The sequence below is a fragment of the Sus scrofa genome, chromosome 9, assembly GCF_054392235.1.
Source record: "Sus scrofa isolate SSC_HxYL_T2T_F1_AM1 chromosome 9, Sscrofa_HxYL_maternal_Yorkshire_Landrace_v2.0, whole genome shotgun sequence".
NCBI lineage: Eukaryota > Metazoa > Chordata > Mammalia > Artiodactyla > Suidae > Sus > Sus scrofa.
In genome coordinates this window covers 13,592,554-13,616,000 of record NC_139391.1, presented here as the reverse complement: position 1 = coordinate 13,616,000, position 23,447 = coordinate 13,592,554, and the positions used below count along the sequence as shown (strand labels likewise).

General features: G+C 50.3%; 1 protein-coding gene across 50 annotated transcripts in view; it reads left to right on the top strand.

Annotated features, from left to right (window-relative positions):
• The window catches only part of TENM4 (teneurin transmembrane protein 4), a 2,941,714-nt gene that overhangs the window by 2,399,337 nt on the left and 518,930 nt on the right, over positions 1-23,447 (top strand). For all 50 annotated transcript variants that reach the window (XM_084975397.1, XM_084975391.1, XM_084975384.1 and 47 more), the window contains one exon: positions 2,123-2,224. In XM_084975397.1, the coding sequence (XP_084831523.1) occupies positions 2,215-2,224 (10 nt within the window). In that variant the 5' untranslated portion in view covers positions 2,123-2,214. The remainder of the gene's footprint in view (positions 1-2,122; positions 2,225-23,447) is intronic.

The following is a 23,447-nucleotide window of genomic DNA, read 5'->3' as shown; positions in this document are numbered from 1 at the left end:
GTCCACACAGCTTTGGCCTGAAGCTCTGGAGGCAGCGTGGAGTTGTGTGACCTGGGCAAAGGAGAGGGGGTTGCGAAAGACCCTGAGGGTTTGGTCTAAGTCACTGGAGGTGACTAGGACCCCAGCAGGACCTGTGGGGGCAAAGCCACCAGCTCGGAGTCCTAACATCCTCGGGGCACAGGGCACGTGGGGAGAGGCCCCCACACAGGAGAAAGGGCCTCTTACTACATCCATGGTCACCGCAGAGCCATTTCCTGCTCCTCTCTGACACTTTCGAGGGTAAACTTGTGATGAACAAGACAGAGTAAAGAGAAGTTAAGGGCATGATCACTGTTGTTGCTCATTTGAGATACAAAAAACCATAGGCACCTCCTACGAACTGCGCTGCCTATTTTTTATTTTAGTGACATAGCATGATGTATAAGGACTTTCCTGGGTTTACTGCCCAACTTTGTCTTACTGACCCTATTTGGCCTGTCGGGTCTTCTGCCTGGGGGTGTGTGGGAGATTGACCCCCCCGCCCCCGCCGGGAAGGGACGCTCTGTGCTTGGCCAGAGCCTGGTGACTATTCCTGCCTAATACAGTAACTCTTTATTGGGATAACAAGCATTTACAATAAAGAAACAGGACATACAGATGAAGTTAGCATAATTTCCCACTTAGGAGAATAATGGCTTTAGTGGAGATTACCAGTAATTCCTTATACTAGACAGTAACAGTCCTTAGCTAGGATCCTAGGTATATTTGGCAAATACGTATTCATTTCTCATACAATGACTTTTTTTCCTCTGATGCCTTCATATATCCTTCTTGCATTGTTCTTTAGCCTAGTGTGTCCTCTATTTAAAAAAGTACCCTGGAGTTTCCATCGTGGCTCAGCAGTAGCGAACCCAACTAGTATCCATGAGGGTGCGGGTTCGATCCCTGGCCTCGCTCAGTGGATTAAGGACTGGGCGTTGCCGTGAGCTGCAGTGTAGGTTGTGGATGCGGCTCAGATCTGGCGTTGCTGTGGCTGTGGTGTAGCCTGGCAGCTGCAGCTCCGTGGCCCTAAAAAGCAAAAAACTAAATAAAAATTAAAAGGTACTCTGTAGCGTCTCAGTGGCTGAGTGTGGTCACGAGCGCAGAAAAAAGACACCAACCACGAGGACCTGTTCACTTCCCAGTTCCTCCTCTTGCCGTGAGCCTCTGCTCCCTCTTCTTTTGAGGAGCATAGAATTTTTTTTTTCTCTTTCACCACACCTGTGGCATGTGGAAGTTCCCAGGCCAGGGATCGAATCCACACCATGGCAGTGACCTGAGCTGCTGTAGAGGCAACACATGACCCTTAACCAGATGCACCACAAGGGAACTCTGAGACAGAATTTCTGTTATTCATTTCACAAACCTTTGCTAAGTACAGCTATCTCCTTAGACGCTGAAGAGGCCGAGGCGAATCCACACGGTCGTACAGTTCTAGGGGCAGAAAGGGGTTCACATGTGGCCTAGTTCCGAGTTGTTCTCTTCCAGACAGAAGCTCCAGGAGGGGAGGTGTTCGGCTAGAGGTTGCTGGGTGATAAGCAGGAGTGCCAGAGCCAGACTCTTGAGTGTAAGGAACTCTGCCTGTGTGACTCCCAACACTCCCAGACAGTATGTCACAGGGAGGACGGGCCTGTTCTATAGGGCCGGACACTGGGGTTCAAAGAAGTACAGGGACCTATTATACGCCCAGTGACTCAATGGCCGAACTGTGGCCTCAGCCACATGCTCCATCCCCCAGCCCCTCCCTGCCCCCTCCCAGCACACAGTCAGTCCTGCTTCACAGAGCACTTTCTGCTCTGCTCCAAGCTGCCCCCTCCTGGCTTGTAAAGAGAAGGGAACTGTAGTCCCAGCCCTGGAAGGGTTTGGTCAGCTGGAGGGAATGCATGTAAACAATGGCTCTCAGACCAGCCCAGAGGAGACGGAGGAAGAATGGAAGGTGGCAGAGGGTGCGTGTGATTCCCAGGGTGGCTCCAGGCTGTGGGCCCAGGAACAAGCCTCCTCTCCCCACGGGCGCGTGTCTGCACTGACCGCCGGGAGAGGTGATAGAGGGACAAGGACATCTTGCCATCTCCCTCACTTGGGTCTGTGTTCTCTGCTTTAACAGAAAGGATCCCGTCCCGTCCTCCAGGATCTGATGGCCCCGGAGCAAGGGCTGCCGGGCCCACGGACGCTGCTGACTCTTCAGAACGTGCTGACATGGAGCCAGGTCAGTCCCCTTGTCTGCTCTGATTTTCTGCGTCATCAGCTGCAAACCTGTGATCTTGAGAGATGCCATCTTGGAATCGGAAAAGAGGCAAGCTTTTTGGTTGAAGGCTTTGTCCCTAAGCCACGGGGAAAGTGGAGGAGGTCAGGCCAGAGCGGAGGTGGCCTTCTCAGGGAGCAGGTGCAGCAGCAGGGCTGGTGGCTGCTGGAAGCCAAGCCAGCAGCTGGCATGGTGGGAGGACAGGGCAGGCAAGGGCCAGGCATCCAGCTGGGATGCGGCAGGGGAGCCGACAGCCGGGAAACACTGTGCAGGGCCAGGACCACACAGGCCTCGGTGGCCGTCAGAGTCGTTCTGGGACCCAAGACACTAAGGGCAGGGTCCAGAGTTTGGTGGTTCCGTTTCAAGCTGAGCTGGAGTGGGATCCGAGGCAGTTGTGAATGAGGTAGGTGAGTGGGCGGCTGCCCAGAGGACAGGTGCTTCAGAGGCCAGGTGCAGCTGGCCAGACTGGCTCTCAGGAGGCTTTTCTTGTTTTGCTGTGCAGTGACAAAAATAGAACACACCTGGCTTGGGGGGGAAGTAGAAGGCAGTTTCAAGCTAGAGAAGGAACATGGCAAAGAGAAGAGTAGACTCATAAATGAAGTCTGCGTCGTGAAGAAGCCTGTAGATGCAGAGAAAGGCGCCAGGACCCAGGGAGTGAGCCCTTTGTTGAAAACCTACTGTGGGAGTTCCCTGGTGGCTTAGTGGGTTAAGGGCCTGGCATTGTCACTGCTGTGGCTCAGGTCTCCACTGGGTCTCAGGTTCGAGTCCCAGCATGGGAACATCCGCATGCAGCAGGCGTGACCAAAAAACAAAGCAAAACAAAACCTACTATGTACCAAGCACATTTTCTGTATTCTGGGCTTGCAAGGTAGAAATCTGAGTCTCTCTAGGCACAGTTATGCTGCAGTGATAAATGCACTCCAGAATCTCAGTGGTTTAACACAGCGAAGGTTTATTTCTTGTTCATGCTACCTGTCTAATAGAGACAGGTGAAGGGCATTGCGTTACCTAGTGACTCAGGGGCCAGACTGATGAAAGCTCTGCCGTGTTTTAGGTGTACCACCTGGAGGAAGTAGTGGACCACAGCAGGGGAAGACGTAGCCAGAAGGTTGAGCACCAGCTCTTAAATGCTGCAGCCCGGAAGTGGCACACAGCCTTTAAGCCAGACCTAGGCACGTGGTCCTGCCTGATTTCTAGGGCTCTGGGAAATGTGGATACTTGATGGGCAGTAACTGCCTCTGCCACAGTAGATACTGTGATTTCCACCTCACGGGTAAGAAAGCTGAGACTCAGAGAAGTGAATTATCCGGTCTGAGGTTGCCCAGCCAAAAAGCACTGGCGCCTAAATCATGTATAACCTCTTTTTCAGTCATTTAATTAGCAATTCAGCAAAGACCTATTGAATATTGACCATCAGCCCAGCCCCATGCTGGGCTCTGGGCTGTAACAGGGAAGCAGAACCAAAAGCTAAGGGAGCCTCTGCTCTCAGCCTGAAGAATGTTTCTAAACTGGTATAAATGCTTAGCAGCAGAGACATAATGCTTCTGCAGACACCTCTCGAGGATTTTTGCCTTTCATAGAGAGGGACATTTGATGAAATGGGCTCACGTGTATTGAGGCTTGTGCCAAGGACTGGACTGGTACATTTCATCTAAATGGCCCCCGTCCTAGGAGGTAGTTCTTATAACTCCATTTTTAAGATAGGAAGATGGAGGCTCACTCAGCAAGGGGATTTCAGGGGCTGAAGGTGGACTCTCCAGCCTCACCAGGCTAACTGGTCATGAAGATAGAAACATTCCAATTACAAATGGAATCCCAGAGTTCCTGTTTGGCTCAGCGGGAATGACTCCGACTAGTAACCATGAGGGCACAGGTTCCATCCCCGGCCTCGCTCAGTGGGTTCACGATCTGGTGTTGCCATCAGCTGTGGTGTAGGTTGCAGATGCAGCCTGGATCTGGCGTGGCTATGGCTGTGGTGTAGGCCAGCAGCTACAGCTCCAGGTAGACCCTTAGCCTGGGAACCTCCATATGCCGTGGGTGCAGCTGTAAAAAAGCAAAAATAAGTAAATAAATAAATAAACAAATGAATAAATAAAAATCGAATCCCATCTAAACCCCAGCATGGGGTCTCCTCTTCCTCCTTCAAATCCCCCCATCCCAGGCCTGTCTCCCGCTAGTTCCCTGAACCTCCTGCACCATCACATGTGACCACAGCTCTCAGCTCTGACACAGGCGCCCCTCGGACCCGAGAGACTGGGTCACTCATCCCCATGCTGGTACCGCCCAGAGCTGGGCCCAGAGCAAGGCTTGTGGTTCATGTGCACTGAGGCAGGGAAGAAATTGCAGAAACACAGTCCCAGGATCTGAGCCTGGCAGGATGGGCTTGAACCCGAGCCTTGGCACCGGTGGATTCTTCTGTCTGGAGTGCCCCTCCTTCCCCTCGGCCTCATTTCCCCCCTTCTCCCACCTCACATCCTGTGCCACATTTTATACCAACTGTCACTTTTCTCCCCTGCTTAGCACATGTGGCCACCTCCTCTGTCCCCACACTGGTCCCACCCACCATCTCAGACCTGGATTCTTGCAGTGGCCTCCTCGGTGTGGGCCTCTGCTGCCACCCTATCCTCCTGGGATCCAGCACAGAGACACCTGTTAAATCATCAGTCAGATCAGATCACTCCTCTGCTTTCCAGGCCCTCCCGTGGCTCCCCAGCTCCCATGGGGGCAAAGCCCCAGGCCTCACCCTGACCCACCAGGACGTACCCAAGCTGCCCCTGCTTGCCCTCCCAGCCCATCTCTCTGTGCCCCCCTCGCTCACACCATTGTCCTCTTTGCTCTTCCTTGAACCGCACACACACTCCCACCTCCATGCATAAGGCATAGAAGCCTTTCTCTGGTCTTGGCGAGAGCCCTTCAGGCAGAGGGGACAGCAGTGAACAGGTGTCCAGGTCACCATCCAGGATGGGGCTGCAGCAGCAGACCTGCGTGTCTGCCCCTTGAGTGGCAGGAGGCCAGTGGCATGAGCAGAGGTGGCTGGAGAGGAGCTGAGAACAGGAAGGCAGGAGGCAGCCCTCACCCTCCCGGCCTTCCTGCGCCCCTCTTGAGTGTGTGTTTCGAAGCAGCATTTATCTCCACCTGGTGCCTTGTACGTTCCTCTGTAAGTCTGTCTGTTTTCTGCCTTCCTGTAACGGAATACCAGCTCCGTGAAGGCAGGAAGTCACTTGGTGTCATTGCCAGCAGGCTTCTCACGCCTGCAACAGTGCCTGGCATATAGCAAGCACTCAGTAAATATATACTGACTGAAGAAATAAACAAATAACTGAGTAATAGATGCCTTAGCCTTACTTATTTTTAATTTTTTCACTATAGTTGATTTGCAGTGTTGTACAAATTCCTGCTGTCCAGCAGTGACCTTGTCCTACATATGTATATGCATTCTTTTTCTCAGACCATCTTCCGTCATGTTCTATCGCAAGAGATTGGATATAGTTCCCTGTGCTGTACAGCAGGACACGCCTGCCTTTCCATGTGCCGTTCCCTCTTCCCGGACCGTCCCCATGCCTTCCTGTTCCACCAGCCACCCCCTGCCCCCCGAATTCTTCACTCACTCCACCTTCCACCTGCCCCCTGCAGATCACACAGGCACTGACCCTCCATCTCCGTGAGCCCGGGGGCTTCTAGGGCGAGCACAGCCCCTTATTGTTAAGATCTGGGCACCTGGCCCACAGGTAGGATCCAGTCACTGTTTGTTGGCCTGAGCTGAGTGGATCAGAGCAGCATCTGGAACAGCAGCCCGGGGACCGTGTCCGCCCCCTCCGCATGTCCCCTCACCTACAGTCAGGAGGCGGGAGCCCTTGTTGCCAACTCAGTCTCCGCCTGCTTCGCACCCGCCTCGGAGATCAGGAAGACGAGGCAAATGGGACACTAATGACATTCAGAGAGAAAACTAAATGGGGAGGTGTTGCAAACACCCAGGAGGAGGGAGATGTGATTTAAAGGAATCGCTGTCTCCCCAGAGCAGGAGGGAGAGTGGGGGCCCGTGGAGAGCCCTGGGCTGGAGGAAGCGTCCCACACAGGCCCACCTCTGTCACCTCTGTGTGGGGTGGCCTGTGCATCACTTTAGTTTGGGGGGCCTCGCTGTTCCGACGTTAAATTAGAGGCCTCTTCTTTGACTGACTCATTGGTTCATTCATACCCTCCCACCACCTTGCCAAAAATGATTTGCGTGGGCTAGCAATGTTTTAATTAAGTCATTAAGACCAGGAGCATTTAGTGCAAAATTAAGGTGGGAAGTAAGGGAGGAAAACGGGAAAGGGAGAAGAAAATGTTCTCAGGGCCACCCAGGAAGGGGGTTCTTGGGAAAGGGGGTTACCACAGCCTCTTGTGATGAGCACCCTGGATGCTAAAATCTTCAGAGATGGGATAGCTCTGATCCAGGGGCAGTAAGGACACTGTTGTTTTAGAGTTCTTCCTAATCCATTGTCCATTTTGTCAGTTACTGGCATTGGCTGGCTGCTGAGTGCCAGGGACCACCCCCCTCCATAGGGCACTTTTTTTTTTTTCTCTCTCTTTCATTGAATGCTCACAAAACTCTACAAGGTGTCTTTCCAAGCCCATGTTAGCGATGAGGTGATGGAGGCTCAGAGACCCTGAGCAAATGCATGGGACATTTGCTGGAGATCCGTGTACAAAAGCGTGACATTCGACCCCTTCCTCACACCATATACAGATATTAGCTCAAAGTGAATCATCTACCCAGAGCCCTGGTAGCTGCTCCCAGGGTAAGCATGGCAGCAGAAGAGTGTTAGGAGGTTGAGGTCTCCTGGTGGAAGGCTGGGGATGCCAAGCAGAGATGTTGCCATGTTCTGTTACTCTCATTTAAGAAGTGAGAAGGCCTTGAAAGTTTTTGCACGAGCATCAGCTTGATGGTATCTAAACCCACATGTGCAGAGAACTCCGTCACCAACAGGCAGATAAAAGGCATCCACTATTCATTCGTATTCACTAGCGAATAAAGTCATGTCAGTGACCTAGAAGGGAAGGGGAAAGGAGGATAAGGAGGAGGAAGCTAACTGAACACCCACTGTGTGCTAGGCATCACCGTGTTATCTAATCACCATAGCAGTTAGGTCGTGTTTTCTCCACTTCACAGATGAATAAACTGAGGCGTCCATTCCCCCACCCCTGCTTCAGGATACCTTCCTAGTAAATGGCTGAACCCATGTTCAAACCGAAGTCCGTCTGCTTCGAGCACCCGCTGCTGCTTTTCCCTGGACTTGGCACCATTTGTTGGACCTAGAGTGTTTACTGCTGCATCCTTAAAATGCCTTGCTATCACATCTTTCAAATACACTTCCTCGCCCTTGGAATGTTGAGTGGGAACACCAGTTATACTTCTTTGTTCCACCCTTTGGGAATCTTCGGTGACAGCTCTCCTACACACGGCAGACAGTCAATAATCCCCACTTTTGAATTGCTTATTTTTCCTAGAAGGCCTGGCCACAGTGGAGATATTACCTATTAACCAGAGTTATTAGTAATGCAGAGACTGCTGAGTGATCAGACCCTACTGGAACTGTCCATCCTGGTTGGCGATGAGAACCCCAGAGGTTGGAGGGCTTGGGATAAATATGTTATTTTGCTCAGGGTCAGGTTGGAGAAATAATCCTAATTGGAACACCCTTATTCTTGTATAGATGTTGAGGAAGGCAAACAAGGCTTATGAGGCTAAGACGTGTTGTCACATGTGGTACCTACCAATTATGACAGTTAAAGATAAATGAACAGTAATTGAACTCTTATTGTTAAGATACTGTTAGCATCTCTGCTGGGCATGTTGCGTGATTTATCCTCATTATGGAAATCTATGTGTTTTTGGCTCTATGACCAGGCATATCCCCATTTTCCATCAACCAAACTGAGACAGAGAAGAATATTGTTCAGGGATGCATATCTGTCCCCGTACCTGGTGCCACTTGGGTTTGAAGCTGGGTCTATTTGATCCATCCTTTGGGAGACACCACATTGTCCTCCAGAGAAAATACTGAGTCTGGCCCCAGCAGGGTGCCACGCTTGCACTCGTGAGGTGTAGTGGTCCAGGCCGTGCTGCCCTGGCCATCCATCCCCATGTGCTGGTTTCAGGCTCCTTCTGCCCAGCCCATCCGTCTCTCCTCCAAGATTCCTTTTCCCTCCCCGAGTTTGCACCTTCATCTTCAGTCTGAGCACCTAGAATGCCCACTGCCCTACCGTGATGCCATCACCCAGTAGTATCTGCTTAATCAGTGTCTGCACTGAGTGAACACATAGCTGAACTTAGAAGGGAGAGGAAGGATCAGGTGCCACTGATGAACCCAAGAGTTTTCTCTTTGCTCAAAAGAGGAATCCCCAAAAAAAAAAAGGACTTCCCGTCGTGGCGCAGTGGTTAACGAATCCGACTAGGAACCATGAGGTGGCGGGTTCGGTCCCTGCCCTTGCTCAGTGGGTTAACGATCCGGCATTGCCGTGAGCTGTGGTGTAGGTTGCAGACCCGGCTCGGATCCGGCGTTGCTGTGGCTCTGGCGTAGGCCGGTGGCTACAGCTCCGATTCAACTCCTAGCCTGGGAACCTCCATATGCCGTGGGAGTGGCCCAAGAAATAGCAACAACAACAAAAGACAAAAAGCCAAAAAAAAAAAAAAAGAGGAATCCCCATGAGGGAACCATTTCTGGACATCCTTTGCCAGTGTTTTGGGAAGTGATAAGCAGGCAGCCACAGCAGCCAGGGGTGAAGTTTTTCCCTTCCCGGAGGCCTGCTGGGGTCAGGGTTCACGGACTGATGAGGCTGCTGCTGCGAATGTCATTGCCTTTTGCATCCCCTTTGATATAATCCCTGTTTACCTGCCTCCCATCCTCAGAGTGATGCTGCTACACTGTCCTGGGTGCACAGAAAGACCACGGAGCCATTTATAAGCCAAATGCCTGGTTTATTTCCAAGTAGGAAGGTCAATGTATTTCCGCTTGGTGGATTCAATGACCAAATCCTCATAAAGATAAGGCTGACTTCCTGTTGCTAACTGCACATCTTAGTAGCCAGTTTAGCCAAAGCAGCCAAGGTCGTGGCCTGAAGGCTCTTTTCCCAGGTTATGGAGCTCCATCACTCTATGGCCTTGACTCACCTGCTGTGAAATGGATGCACTTAGACATCCCCCCCGCCCCGACCCTGAACCTGTGAAAGCTTCCTAGGCAGGCAAGAACAGCCAATCAACATCTCCACACACAGAATCCTCTGCCTCTTCGGATTCTAACCCTGGTGGAGAAGCCGAGTGTGCAGAAAACGCTCCAGGGGTGAGGACAGACATTTGTTGAGTACCTATTATATGTCAACCACTGCGCTAGGCATTTCACAGTCCATTTAACCCTCACAACTACGGGTGAGGTAAGCATTGTTATTTCTGATTCACAGATGGGGCCATGGAGCCTCAGAGAGGGTCAATGACTTCAAGTCCCACAGCTGGGAAGTGGGGGCGGCTGGAATGGAATCAAGGTCATCTCCTGCAAAGCCCAACTCCTTCCCGCTGGGTTGAAATTAATAAGAATAATGGCAGCAAGAGCCACTGCCGGCGGCATGCTCACTACACGCCTGACTTGTAGTAGCTCACTGTATCACGACAACAACCGGGCGATATCCGGTACTCTTACCGTCGCGATTTCACACATGAGGAAACCAAGGCACAGAGCAGTGCTTGCAGAATGAAACATTTTCTGAACTTGGGTATTCAGAAGGTGAGCCCCAGCAATTTGCCACCGCTGGCTGCTCTGTCATCAACACCTCTTGTCCAAAAGAAGCACAGGGCTTGCTCATCGGATGTACTTAATGACATGTGGTTATTGATAATTAACTCCATGATGGTCTCGCCACTCTCTGGAACTGGAATTCCGGTTGCTGTTGACAGCCTGGGCTGCCCATTGAGTCGCCTCTTGCTGCGGGTGGGTCAGGGAATCCTAAGAGGTGGAATTCCAGACATTACAAGTCAAGCGTGGTGGGTAGAAGAGAGCCCGCTCTACAAGCGGACTGATGGAGGATGGAGTCCAAGCCTGCCTTTCCAGCTCTGGACTCTGAGCAAGTTCCCCCATCACTGCTTCGGTTTCCCAATACATAAAATGGTTATAATAAAAGCCCATAGCTCAGTGGGCTATTGTAAAGATTTAAAATCTCATAAGATGCTTATAATCAGGGGTAGCTCAAAAAACAGGTGCCTCAGAGCTGAACTGTTTATTTAATTTTTTTATTAAAGTATAGTTGATTTACAACCTTTGCCAATTTCTGCTGTACAGCAATATGACCCAGTCATCTGAACTGTTGTATCACCGAATATTAGTTGACAGAGTTGGACTCATGAAGTGATCTCGTTCCACTCTTGCATTTACAGTTGAGGACCCTGAGGCCCAGACACAGGCAGCAACAGCCTAAAACACACAGCATTTTCGTTTTCTGAATCCAATGCCAAGATTCCGTCTGATCCTGCATGCCAAATTTAGAACAGCCTCAAGAGGCACATATGTCAGTCTCATTTCTAGAAGTTTTAGTTGGTTGTCTTTCGATCTGTTTTATCTTTTTTGAGAGTCTGTTCTTTGTTTATACATTGACTTCCTTTATAAATATCTTTATATATTGCACACATTTTGTTTATGTTCAGAGTCTGATCATTTCAGCACCTGCGGTGCTCACAGATCTGGTTCTTTTGTTCATTATCTCTGCTGTCTCTTGCTCATGGTGGCTTAATTCCTCATGCATTCCGTGATTTTTCAGATCAGAGGTTCATGATTGCTAAAACATTGTGTGGCTTCTTTGAGGCCTGCGTTGCAAATTCATTGCTCCAGAAAGGATTGCCAGGTACCTGGAGGAACCACCAATTTGGAGTCAATTTAAATTCCATGCTCGGCTTGGACTTGGGGCTTTTTCCGGCCAGAAGGTAATATGTGGTCAAGTGCCAGGCCCACGGGAGGACCACCTTGTGACAGGGAGTTTTCAGAGGAGACTTTAAAAATTTTCTTTTCCCTTCACTCAGCCTGACAGCCAAGTTGCCTTGCAAGCTCCTTTCTGGGATTTTGGCTTTCTTTCTGATTCACCTATTTCTTAAGGTATAAATGTCTCCTTTTGAAGTCCTAGCCTTCAGTGAGGTCTCAGTCTGACTTTTACCTTTTGAAGGACTCTGACTTAGCTTCTTCCCTTGGCCCTTTAAGACTAAAATCCCGGGAGTTCTCATCGTCACTGAGCAGAAATGAATCTGACTAGTATCCATGAGGATGTAGGTTCGATCCCTGGCCTTGCTCGGTGGGTTAAGGATCCAGTGTTGCCGTGAGCTGTGGTGTAGGTTGCAGATGCGGCTTGGATCTGATGTTGCTGTGGCTGTGGCATCGGTCAGCATCTACAGCTCCAATTCGACTCCTAGCCTAGGAAACTCCATATGCCATGGATGCCCTAAAAAGTAAAAAAAAAAACCAAACACCTAAAATCCCTAAACTAGCAAGGACTGGCAAATACCCCTGAGACTGTCACCTGCTCAGTGCTTAGGAACCTCTAGGGATTCATGCTCCCTTGTGGTCATTTTGACCTCTGAGGATTTCCTTCTCTTTCTTGGTAGGTCGGCTGTCTGGTTTTTTGCTGTTGTTGTTGTTGTTGTTTGTATGTTTGTTTAAGCTGGTATTTTTCTGTGTCCTGCATTGGGGAATTCCTTAGGGAGAATAGGCAGCCACCTTGCTGGAAATGGAAGTTGAAAGTGGTCACCACTGTCTTTCTTTGGTATGAACATAGGGCTTCATCAGCTAGGGTTTCCTTGGTTCTTATGGGTTAGGAGTTTATTGTATCATTGCTCCCAAGTCCACAAAGTATGCACAGAGAGCCGAGGGGAACTTTCCAGACCAAGTCCATCTCTCAGTATCATCACCGTCATTCTTCTGAAATCTCACTCTGTGTTCATCTCGGCCCACAGAGGCCTTGGCCGAGAACAGCATCTGTGGACAATGTCAAATGAAAGCTCTGGTCTTGTGACAGGTGAAGGAAGGTACCACATTCTGAGGGCAGGCCTCCCTGTTTGGGCTGTGACCAGCTATCCCCACCATGGTCCTTGCTCAAGCTTTAGCTGAGTGCAGCAGAGGCAGCATGAGCAAATCTTACACCCCTTTGCCCATCAGTTCATTCACTCCGTAAACATATACCGAGCACCAGCTACATGCTGCACCCGTGTTAGGCCTTGGGATACAGATATGGATAAGCCACAGACCTTCCTCGTGTGCACAGGGACAATTACATGGACAGTAACAATTGCGTGATCAGTCTTTGGCAGAACAAAACTGGGGGTGGAAGGGGGCTAACCCAGCCTCGGGGAGGGATGGCTATGCAGGCTTCTCATATAAAGTGGCAAGTGAACCTAAAGCATAAAAAACAAACAGCAAATCCGGGAGTTCCCGTTGTGGCGCAGTGGTTAACAAATCCGACTAGGAACCATGAGGTTGCGGGTTTGATCCCTGGCCCTGCTCAGTGGGTTAAGGATCTGGTGTTGCGGTGAGCTGTGGTGTGGGTCGCAGACGCAGCTCGGATCCCGCATTGCTGTGGCTGTGGTGTAGGCCGGCGGCTACAGTTCCAATTAGACCCCTAGCTTGGGAACCTCCATATGCTGCAGAAGTGGCTCAAGAAAAGGCAAAAGGACCAAAAAAAAAAAAAAAAGAAAGAAAGAAAAGAAAAAACAAATAGCAAATGCGGAAGCAAAAAGCCCATGACTCTCTAGTTGCTGAAAAAGAAAACATGAACACTCCATTTGAGAGGCGGTGATCCAGCTGATTTTCCATCTTGGTTTGTGAGTAGACATTGCTCTCCTCCCCTCCAGGGCCAACACCTTGGGAACCACTGGTGTCTTTTGTGCATCTTCAGCAGTGGAGATCTCATCCCCAAGCAGGCAAGATTGGTTCCTGGAGAGTTAGGGCTGAAAAAAAAATCTTATTCATCACAATGGTTTATGATCCTCCCAAGAGCTACCTAAACAGATATTTGGTCTATGGGCTATTAAAATTCCCAGGGAGTAGGGGAGATTTGGGGAAAGTCTATCAAGTCTCCTTAGCAGCAGGGACTGGGGGATGGGCTGGGAGGTTGGTGAGAAGGATTAAAATGGAAAAAAGACTGAGAACCTGATGTAACTGAATGAGCAGGTGCATTGGAGCCAGATGTGCCCACGTTCAAAACCACCTCCCTCATGTAACAACCTGCCTAATCTTGGACGAATTAACAGCTCTCCCTGGGCCTCAATTTCCTTATCTGTAAAATGGGATAAGAATATCTCCCCAAACAAGGTTGTTCTGAGGACTCAGTGAAATCATACACTAAATCTCCTGGCACTTAGCAGGTACTCAGTGAATGGTATTAGGCAGGAGTTCCCTGCCCTCTTCCAGCCCAACGCACACATGTTCAAGAGAGAGCCCGGAGCAGAGGAGACTTGAAAGAGTTGTTTTAACCATAGACTATGAACAGCCTAGGTAGGGGAATCCCACTCGGGGTCCCCATGAACGTGGGATGTCCCCAGCAGCTCTTGGAATTCTTACCCAAGAGAGGGATAGGTGAATTATCCAGGACAGTGTTCCCTGGTTCTTCCTTCTGAGACACAATCAATATTCAGCGTGTTTGGAGCCATCAGTGTCAGGGATGCTGAGACATCAGGTGAAGTTGAAGCTTTTGAGCGATTGTCTTTTAAGGAAGAGAGTTTGGGATTTTCCCAGTTCTTTGGGGGCTCAGCTCCACCTCCTGGCCCCTGCGCCATCACTTAGAGAAGAAAGTGTTGACCCAGGGACGGACAGGTGGCATGTGAGTGGAAGGAAGTGATCCATGGAAGGAGAAGGAAAGAGCAGGAAGAGTCTGGAAAGAAATGTTGGATGTCTCTTCTCTGCCACCCCAAAGCTTCAGGCTTCCCTCTGAGCTCACAGATGCCCCTGTGAGCGCCTGTGAGATTAGAGTCTCCAGAATAATGCTTGTGACCTAACAGGTCCTCATAACCCATATGGTGAACCCCTGAGTAACTTTCTCCCCTCCCCCCAATAATTGTAATTAGCATCATTGTGGGGTTTTTTTTTATTTGTTTGTTTGTTTGTTTTTGTTTTTTTTTCCTTGTCTTTTTGCCTTTTCTAGGGCTGCTCCTGCAGCATATAGAAGTTTCCAGGCTGGGGGTCTAAACAGAACTTTAGCTGCCAGCCTTCGCCACAGCCACAGCAATGCAGGATCCAAGCTGTGTCTGCGACCTACACCACAGCTCACAGCAACGCCAGATCCTTAACCCACTGAGCAAGGCCAGGGATCGAATCTGCAACCTCATGGTTCCTAGTCAGATTCGTTAACCACTGCACCACGACGGGAACTCCACTAGCATGATTATCAATGTGTTAAATGTTTTATTGGTTTATCTCATTTAACCTCAATTCAGCAACTTGACTCTTATTTTCCTCCTCTTCCTTGTCATCATAGGTGAGGAATCTGAGGCTGAGAGAAGTTAGAAGTTAGGACATTGGCTGAGATGACTAGATTGCAGAGCTGGGTCAAACAGCAGCTCACCCTGCTTGGTTTCCACTGCTGGGCTCACACTCACTCTGCCTTCCCTGGAGCTTCCTGAGAGCGGGGCCAAAGGCTGGTGCAATCCTAAAAAACTGGTGTCTGGCACAAGGAAGGGAGGGGAGAGACCCCTTGGCCGCAGTGGGCCTGGCTGGCCCCCACCTCCCGCTGTCCCCCTCGCCCTTCTGCAGCCCCGATTCCCTTTAGGCCTTTCCATGTCAGGTGTGACTGTAGTGCGGGCGCCTCCTTGTCACTGACGCACAGACCACGCCTGTGAACAAAGACCGCGGCTCTGGCTCTGTGCGGAGGAGCCACGCAGCGGCGGGGCCTTCTTTCTGACACCTGTTCCCTTTCCCCCCACAAGGCCTGTCTCCTGCAGTGATGAACAGTGTCTGAGCAAGTTCATTATCTCTGCTCAGAACATGTCAGGACGTGGGCTGAGCAAATCCCAACATGATCTGGAGACATTCTTTACAGCACCTCCCCCCCACCCCCCCAGCATCCTCCAGACCCAGCGGACACCCCTCCTTCCCACTCTCCTCCCCGCCACCGAAGGAGACACAGGCACATGAGAAAGATGGGGCATCGGGAGGCACTGGAGGTAAACTCAGTTATAAAATGATCAAATCACCTCTCGCTCTGTAAAACGCATTGAGCTTGCTGGGTACTCTCCTGCATGTCCTCAGGTTCATCTTCACAGCATCCGCTGCAGGGCTGGGGGCTGGCTGTCGCCGTCTCAGCGGGGGAAGCCAGGGGCGCTCAGCCCTGCACCCTGCGGGCTCTGCAGGAGGACTTGCGGGGGCTCGGGGACCTCTGACATCTCGGACCTCTGACATCTCAGCCCAGCCGCTCCCAACTTCGGCCCATGGTTGGGGGGAGTGTTCTGCCCCTCACACGGTGGCAACTGGCAGGGCCAGGGCTTGAACTTGGAAACCGCTGACTGCAAAGGCTGCGTCCTTCCCCTCTGTCCTGTGGGGATGTCTCAGAGAGAGCAGAGAGGCCCCGGACAGTCCCTGGGCCCAGAGCAGTGGCTAAATAGGGGGGCCCTTGAGGAAGACAGCATCCAGGTTTAGAGAAATACTGGCCAAGCCATTCCATTGTACTCATGTCCTGTCTCGGGGGCCATGGGGTGGGTTCGGATCCAGCCAGATCCCATGGTGGCTTGAGTAGGGAGGCAGAGCAGAAGTGGGTGACAGGGAGGTTGCTGGATCTGGGACACTGCAGAGGGAGGAGGCCTCTTGTGCTGGTTTTGCTCATCAGGTGCCTGCACTTACGGAAGGAGGTGTTGCCTTACTGTCCAAAACCAGTGTGACATTAGCTCACTGAAATATCAATGTGCAGAATAGGGGAGAGGCTCTGAGGAAAAGCAGTGAGACGGAGCTGCCCTTCCAGAGATGCAGAGGAGGGAGCTCAGGGTGGCCTCTGAGACAGCGTCTCCCAGACAGAGGTCGGCCTGTGACCCTCTCTCCTCTGTGGTTTTCTGTGGCTTCCCCTCCCCTGCAGAGGAAGCCCAGACTTCTCGTTGGATTGTAGCAGGCTCTGTAGCCCCCCTTTTCCCCAAGGAGTTTATCACAAACAGCCAGGCACTCAGGCTCTGGGTTCAAATCCTGACTCTCCTCTTTCCAAGGTGTGTGAGCTAGAGGAGGTTTATTAACCAACCCCTGGCCTCTGTAACCTCGCGCGTAAAACTGGCATGACCAGGAATGTGCTCTGGTGATTTTTGTTTGGATCAAGTGAGATCTTGTTCATAAAGCTGTTAGCACGGTGTGTTCTCAAGCAGCGTGAGTTGTGATGATTTTATTATTAGCGGCAGTGGTAGTAGCTGTAATCATAGTACTTTGTAGCCCCTGGGCCTTTGCACATGCTCTTCCCTTGCAGGGGGAGCCCTCTGGATGCTCTGAGCCTGTCAGAACCCTCCGTGTTCCCCCAGGCCTGCCTGGAAGGTGAGCTCTGTGTAGCCTGCTCCAGCTCTGACCAGGCCTGGCTCCTGCCTCCCGCCCACGGTGGGGCACCGCAGAGCCCCACAGGCTTCTCAGCACATGGTGGTTCTCTGGGCCCCGGGGCATTTCTGTCTGGATGCCCCATTGGGGGCCTCCTAGGGGCTGGGCTGACTAGGCACCAAGGCAGCCTCCAGGAAATATTCATAGCATGCATCTGTCACTGCCCCATGGCCTACCCAGAACTAAAAAAGTCATAATTGGTGTTTTCAGGGGTTTAAGCCAAACAGGTTAAAACTACCTGGGCAGAGCTGTAGGTGACACACAGGAAGCCAGGGCTACATCTGACTCCCTGCACCTGCCTCATTATCCACCCACTGGAAAGAAAATCCCCAAACAGCTTAAACTTCAGGTTAGAAGAAAGTTCCCAGCGTTTTCTGTTTCCTTCCCACTGGCTTTTTCCACTCCAGCACTGTTCATGCAGCCACGTTGCTGTAATTCTAGAGTTTTCTCAAAGCCCTCCAGGAGATGCCAGGCTTCATTCTGTCTCCCTTGCGTGCCGCCCTGGTTTCTTCTGCTCTCTGTGATTTTCCCATTTGGGGAGCAGCCCTGTCCCACACCCAGGCCAGGGAAGGGGCTCTGTGACCAGAGAGGGGATTCTTCTAGACACCTGCCCCAGAGGCTCAAGGTCTTGGACAGGCTTTCTTGTACCCACGTGAGGTTTGGGACACCCAAGCATGTGGGTACCTGGGTCCTGCTTCCTGATCACCAAACCTGTGGGGAGCCCCTAGCCTCGGTCTCCATTGTCACCCCGAGCCCTGCATCTGCACCTCCCTCTTTTCTGCACAAAGCTGGACCAGCATTAGTAATATCGCTTTCTTCTCTCCTTCCTTTACTTCAACCATGAACCTTCTTTGCATCAAAAAAGTAGGAGTTCCCATCATGGCGCAACAGAAACAAATCCGACTAGGAACCATGAGGTTGCAGGTTCGATCCCTGGCCTTGCTCAGTGGATCAAGGATCTGGCATTGCCGTGAGCTGTAGTGTAGGTCCCAGACGCGGCTCGGATCTGGCATTGCTGTGGCTCTGGCATAGGCTGGCGGCTACCACTCTGATCGGACCCCTAGCCTGGGAACCTCCATATGCTGCAGATGTGGCCCTAGAAAGACAAAAAGACAAAAAGAAGAAAAGCAAAAGGGAAAAAAAAAAAAAGTAGAGCAAATATTACCGTGGATATGCAAATACCTACCCCCCCATTTGAAGAACTTAGACGTTATCGGTAGTGTAATAGCCAAACCCTGGGATTAGTCCAGATGTCCTTCACAGAGTGAAAGGTCCAACAAATTGTGGAAGGGAATGAACCACTGACATGTGCAACAGCTTGTATAGGTCTCTAAGGAATGGTGATGTGCCAAAAAAAAAAAAAAAAAAAATTTGTTGCATACTGTTTGGTTCCATTGACATAACATTTTCAGAATGACAGAACTTTAAAAGTTGAGGTCTGGTTGGTGGTCAGCAGGGCTTAAGGACGGGGCTAGGGGTCAGAGGGGAGCGGGTGCATTTATAGAAAGGCAACACAGAGATCCTTGCAGCAAAGGAGCTCTCTCAGTGTCTTGACTGTGACGGTGGACACACAAACCTATCCAGGGGCTAGAACTGGGTAGAATCTGACACAAGCTTCCAGGAACCCAGGTGACACTGGGAAAATCTGAATAAGATGGGTAGTTTGTATCCATGTCAGCCTCCTGGTTGTAGATTATGCTTTTGCAAAATGTTACCATGGTGGAAACTGGGCCAAATATATAAAGCACCTCTCTGTACTGTTCTTACACTTGTGTGTACATCTACCACTATCGCGATCAGAAAAAGTTTACTTAAAAAAGCATATTGCAGGTGAGTTCTCGAAAGAAATATTATAGATATAACTGAAGACCCCAGGGAGTTCCCCAGCCTCATTTCTCTCCTCCCTATGAAGCAACCAGTTTCCAGAATTTGGTATTGATCATTCCCACATCTGTTTTTAGACTTTTATTACATGTGTACGTTTGCCTAAGTTATTGTTTGGTGTATGTTTAAACTTTGGATACACTGTATTTTGTTGGAATTTACCTACTGTGTGTAATTCATTGTGAGACTGTGGCAGAGTTTCTTTACTCTTTCTCTCATGGATGGGCTTGGTTATCTCCAGTCTTCTGGTGGAAATGGTGCTGCCATGGCAGTTTCTCTTTCATGTTCCCTGTGCCACCTGCAAGGGTGCATCCAAGTCCTGCCCTAGGGGCTCTCGGAATGTCTGGATCATAGGGCACACACCTCCTTGGTTCTACTTGAATGGCTGGGTCCTCGGGCATGTGTATTTTTAGTTCTGTGAAACACTGCCAAGCTTCTTTCCACATCATACCTCTCTTTATTCTCCCTCAGATATTCTATCAGAAAATCTGGGGCGCTGTGTCGTTGCCAAGGTGGTCATGCCAGACTCTTTCATTTTTGCCAACCCAGTGGGTGTGAAATAGCATCCTCCTGTTTAAATTCCCCTGGCCTCTTCTCCCATGTATCATGGATATGTGTGCCCATCTCCTATCTTTTCCACCCAGACGAGGCATTCCTCATCTCAAGTTTCCAGACATGTGTGCCCGCCTCATAACAGGGGGCTGAAGGTTTGTTGAGTGAATGAAAATAATACGAATAATTCTAGACGTTTTTACATGGAAGGACCATGGTTGTTTTCTTTTTCTTCCTTTTTAAATATTCGTGGGCTTTTACAAAATAATATCTCCGTGGAGCTATAATTCACCCGTTTAAGGTATATGATTCAGTCATTTTTAGTGTCTCCACAGAGTTATGCCACCATCACCACAATCAATTTTAGAACATTTTTATCACCCCCTTCCCCCAAATACCCCTACCTATTACGGTCACTCCAGATTTCTCCATAACCCCCGCCCCCATCCCTAGGCAACCATCAATCTGCTTTCTGTCTATGAATTTTCCTGTTCCGAACATTTCGTGTAAATGTAATCATACAGGATGTGCTCTTTTGTAACTGGCGTTTTGCACGTAGCATAATGTTTTCAAGGTGCTTCCACGTCGTAGCATGTAAAGTACTTCATCTCTTTTTATTGCTAAAGGAACTTCATTATATGGATACCTCCTATTTTCTTCATCGGTTGATAGGCATTAGACTGCTTTCATGTTTTTACTATTATGAATGATGCTGCTGTGAACATTTCTATCCAGATTTCTGTGTGGATATATGTTTTCATGTCGCTTGGGCATATACCCAGGTGTGAAATTATTGGATCATAGGGTAAGTCTATGTTTAACCATCTGAGGAACTGCCAGACTGTTTTTCAGGTGCTGTGGTATTTTATGTTCCTACCAGCAGTGTTTGAATTCCAATTTCTCCATATCTTTGCCAACACTTATTATTATCTATCTTTTTTATTGTAGCTCAGTCCCGGGCTTTGGAATAAGGCAGCCTGGGCTAGAATCCCAGTGTAACTGTTTACTAGCCCTGAGACCATAATTAACTTCTCCCTTCATTTTCTTCCTCCATAAAATGGGATTAGTAATGCCCACTTTTCAGGACAGTAATGAGGATGGATTAAATCAGACAATAGACATGTCAAGCCCTCAGCACAGTCAGGGATGCAGCCTGCGCTCCTTGGAACCAAGTAATAGGAATAGTGTATCATCATGGGTCTCCTCTAATCCACTCTCTTTCTGCCTGGGATGCTCTTGAGGTCCCCTAGAACCTCCATGAGCACCTCTTCTCCATGGGCTGGGAGCTCAGCTCTGAGTGAAAAGCCCAGAGTGCTGCCTGCTGTTAGTGCCCAGAGCTCAGAGCAGGTGACAGAACAGTCCCACCGTAATGTCGATTCCCAGAACCTCCAGGGGCCACCACTGTGTGCTGTCCCACCTTGCCAGGGTCTCACAAGGCAGTTCCCCACCCCAGGCAGAGCAGAAGGGCAGAGAACCAGAGCAGGCCCCAGTGCCTCAACTTGGATCTGAACCACTTGCACTTATTTCAATAGTTCCTTTCCCCTTCTTTTCTTTGGCAGGAGCCCCAGTTTTCAGTCCATCATTTTTGCAGCCATCACAAACATTGTCTGCACACCAGGCATTGTATAAGAAAATTTTTTTAAAAAGATGATTGCTTGCTGATTGCTACTGCTGTTGTTCATTTGGGTGATGACTGCGTGGATGGGAAGGACACAGCTGCGTGTCAGAGCAGCAGAGAACAGCAGAGCTCGGGGATGCTAAGGTGGGGGCTTGGGAAAGAACAGACGGGAGAATTCCTCACAGCGGGGGCAACCTGGCAGTCGAGTGGCCGCGGCTCCTGGGACAGGCTCTCTGCTCAAGGCAGTGACACAGCCAGGAGGCCGAGACTTCACCTCTCCATCGAAACCCACATCCCCACACAGTCCATCCCCCTTCCCCTCCCCCTCCCCGACCTTGGCTGGTGGAACCAGAAACCTGGGCCCTCTCTGGATGCGGCTGCCTTCTTTGCCTGGCACATGTCATCTCTCAAATGCATCCTCTTCTCCCCATCACCTCACTCCTGCATCTCTGCAGCGGCCCCCTCCCTGTTTTCCTGCCTCTCTGCCTCCAGCCTCACACCTCCCCATATGGAGGATCCTTTCTCCAGCCCACGCTGATCTTCCCATAAAACAAATAAGATCAGCTCACTTTCCACCCTCAAATCTTACAAAGGCTTCCCTGTGCCCTGAGGATAAAATCCAACTTAAGCCACTTGCCCTTCCCTTCTCCATGTTTCTACACCGTACTCTGGTCTCTCTTACTGCACTGACCCCATCAGAGTTCATCTGTCTTCTCCATCCCCCAAATAAGTTCTCTACAGGCAGGAATTCTTGTTTATTCATGTCAGTATCCTGACATCCAACAGACCTTCTGACTCATTGTGGGTGCCCCCCAATATCTTTGCTACCCCTTGTTTTGACAGTTTCTCGAACTCTTTTGCCTTATTTGTTTCTCTCTGAGCCACAGATAGGAGTCGTATTCCCATTTTACAGATAGGAAACTTGAGACTCAGGTGATAAGTGATGGTTCAGGACTCCTCCTGGACAGGTCTTCCAAAGAAACCAGCACTAGAGCCCCATGAAGAAGGCAAGACAGGTTACTATTGGGGTGGGTCTCAATATGTGGACTCTGGACCAGGAGCATCAATATTGCCATTAGAAATGCAAATTTAGGGCCTCACGCATAAGATTATAGAATCGTGAGTGGCCAAGCCCGAACCTCCCAGCTATTTTCCAGCCAAGACTGCTGTTCTCTGTGTTGTCTGATGTCCTACTTCTGAAGTTACTCATGTCCTTGAGCCCTGGTCACGGCCTCTGCTGTGCCAGTAGAAAGAGAGCTCCTTCCTGCAGACCCTCTGCAGTATGGCTATTTTCCATAAAGTCAGACAGCTATGTGGAGCATAAGAGCGCTCGTCCTTCAAGCATGCTTCCTACCAGGACTGATTAAACTTGGTCTGACAAGTGTCTCTCCGGGTGACTCTGAGTGTCGAGACAACCAGAGTCTGAGTCACTTGCATTGCCCCAGGTAGAAGTATTTCCAAGGCAGGATAATCTTCCAATGTGAACAGAAACTGCATTGACAGGCAGAAAATTCAGAAGCTGTGCTTGTGCCTGGAGCCACAGCTTTGTCCTCTCCTGCCCTGCCTTGACTTTGAAACATTCTGTCAGGAATGATCAGTCTGAAATTGAAAGGCATCCATGTGCCAGCTGAACCAGAGAGAGAGGTGGGATGAAAATAGAAGTGTCCCCCAGAGGTTTTCTTGGACCCCCATGTCCCCCTAGGACCTCGAGCATGGCCATACAGTGGTGAGGAGTAAGCCTAGAAGGCCTGGCCTGCATCACTCTGATATGCGACTTTGCACGACCCTTGCCCTCTCTGGGTTGGATTTGCTCAGGTGCTACTTCTCCAAGGCTACTTCCAGCACTGATGTGTCACCTATGGCATGTCCTGGGGGGCCACTAGATGCGATGGGAGTCTGGCCAACTTTCTCCCAACTTCATGGTTGAGGAGTCAGCTGATACTGCAGGACCCAAGTCGCCCCAGCTGTTTCTGCTGAAATTGTGTGGCCGAGGCCTCTGAAAAATGAGGGGAGGGGACAGGGAGAGGTCAGGGTCCTCCAGAATCTCAGGATCTCCAGCTCTGAAGGGCCGTTGAAGGTCCTCTCTTCCTTTCCTGTCTGTCTGTCTGTCCGTGCCGACGTCTCCTCTGGCCCACTGGTGTTCAGATTTCACTGCGTACCAGAATCACCCAGAGGGCTACAAAAAACAGCTGGCTGAGCCCCATTCCCAATTTCTGATTCAGCAGGTCTGGGGTAAAGACCAGAATTTGGTGCATCTCTGATAGGCTGCCAGGGATGCTGCTGCTGCTGCTGCTGCTGCTAGTCACACAGTGAGAACCACTGCTCTGCAGTGTGGTACCCAGCAGCCATCCTCCCTTCTGTGTCCTGTGATGGGAGCTCTCCCTCCTGAGATGGCCCGTCCCCCTGTGGGCACACCCCCCCCTTAGAGGACCTCTGTGACCTTTCTCCCCTGTGAGTTCCACCCCTCTTGCTAAGTCTTATCCTTAGAATCCACAGCAAGTACAAATACTCGAAGGTGAGAAGAGTCAGTTACCTCCCCTGGTCAGGCCCTGGGCCAAGCACT